General features: G+C 60.5%; 2 protein-coding genes across 2 annotated transcripts in view; one reads left to right on the top strand and one right to left on the bottom strand.

Moving 5' to 3' along the window:
* Positions 1-1,044, top strand: part of Gas2l1 (growth arrest specific 2 like 1) — a 4,781-nt gene extending 3,737 nt beyond the window's left edge. The window contains 1 exon segment of the mRNA XM_033762300.1: positions 1-1,044. This exon segment is cut by the window's left edge and continues 169 nt beyond it. Coding sequence (XP_033618191.1) covers positions 1-680 — 680 coding nt within the window. The 3' untranslated portion in view covers positions 681-1,044.
* An 84-nt stretch (positions 1,045-1,128) lies between these two features.
* Positions 1,129-1,616, bottom strand: part of Rasl10a (RAS like family 10 member A) — a 3,006-nt gene continuing 2,518 nt past the window's right edge. Inside the window, exon 3 of the mRNA XM_033762273.1 lies at positions 1,129-1,616. This exon is cut by the window's right edge and continues 127 nt beyond it. Coding sequence (XP_033618164.1) covers positions 1,440-1,616 — 177 coding nt within the window. The 3' untranslated portion in view covers positions 1,129-1,439.

Genomic DNA, 1,616 nt, shown 5'->3' on the forward strand with positions numbered 1-1,616 from the left:
GGCAACACTCCTGGGTGCCCCAGGGAAAGGGCGGTGTGGGCTCTGGCAGGAGCACCCCCCAGGCTCCCCGGGCCCGCAGCCCTGCAGCAGGGCAGCCTTCCTGGCTATCCAGCCCTGGGCCAGAGTTGGGAGCCACACCAGCCAGCGTGTTCCGCACACCCCTGCAGCTCGACCCACAGCAAGAGCAGCAGCTGTTCCGGCGGCTGGAAGAAGAATTCCTGGCCAATGCCCGAGCCCTGGAGGCAGCTGCTAGCCAACTCCCTGGAGCAGCCCCTGACCCGGCTCGTGCTCCAGATCCTCCAGCTCCTGACTCAGCCTACTGTTCCTCCAGTTCCTCCTCTTCTTCCCTCAGTGTCCTGGGGGGCAAGTGTGGCCAACCTGGGGACTCTGGCCGCACAGCCAATGGGCTGCCCGGGCCCCGCAGCCAGGCCCTGTCCAGCTCCTCTGATGAAGGCAGTCCCTGTCTGGGCACGGGGGTGTCACCAGATGCATCTGGGAGCTCTCTGGCTGGCTCAGAGCCCTCACAGACCTGGGCACGGGGTCGGATGGACACACAGCCAGACGGTAAACCCTCACGCATCCCCACACCGCGAGGCCCCCGCCGTCCATCTGAACCCACGCAGCTCGGGGCCTGGCACGTCCTGCACTCCGTCACCCCAAGGGCCAAGCCAGATTCCTGAATGTGATGGACCAGCTTAGCTGCTCCCAGATCCCCTTTCCCTTGTGGCCTTAACCTACCCTCTGCATCAGGGAGCCCCCTCCACTCTAGAGTACCAGACCTCATGGGACCAGACCCCTTGGGACCACATGGCACAATGGGACCTCTGTTGTACATTCCGGTTGGGGAATGAGCATTGCTATTTAATTACTAATATTATTGAATGCCTTAGAGGAGGCCGGGCAAGCCCGGTGTCCTAAGGATCTGTGGTCCAACAGACCCTCTCACAGTAAAGTTTTGCTCCAGCCACCTGTCTGTTTCTTGGGGACTCGGCCTTGGGGCTATTATACCCTCTTGACCGCTAACTTTACAAGCTGGGCTGCTGCCAAGTTAACTGCCAGGGGGCCAAGCCTGGCAGCTCTGACCTTTAGAATTAAGGCTGTCTTGCCCATCCCAGAACAAATCCCAAGTGCACTTAAATTGTTTATTACCTCGCGAGAGGCGTGGCTCAGAGTGTGTGTCCAGTGAAACGCCAGGGGCAGCTTCAGTGTTTCCAATCGGATTCATAGCCAAACCCTTTCAAATAGCCAGTGCGATTGACCTTATGAGGTCCCAGAAAGAAGTTATCTTTGTCCAGGGGGGTGTGGGGCTGGCCTGGGTTCAGTGAAGTTCAAAGAGAGGCCTGTTGCCCAGGAGACTGGGTGGAAGCGTTCTTTATCCAGTCAGGGAGGAGACTGCCTTGTCCAATCCGGATGAAGCTGGGCAGACTCGTCCAATCGGGTCACATGAGGCTGCAGCGCGCTGGATGCAGCGCCCCCTGCAGGCGCAGGGCCGGGTGCGCAGGACGTGCGCGCACCAGAGCACAGCGCAGAAGCTCGCGGAAGAGACGCAGCACGTGCCAGTTGTACTTGGCAGAGCATTCGAGGTAGCCGCAGCGCCAGCCCCTGCGCACCAGGGT

Source organism: Fukomys damarensis, unplaced genomic scaffold (genome assembly GCF_012274545.1).
Source record: "Fukomys damarensis isolate Sample0158 unplaced genomic scaffold, DMR_v1.0_HiC HiC_scaffold_12, whole genome shotgun sequence".
Lineage (NCBI taxonomy): Eukaryota > Metazoa > Chordata > Mammalia > Rodentia > Bathyergidae > Fukomys > Fukomys damarensis.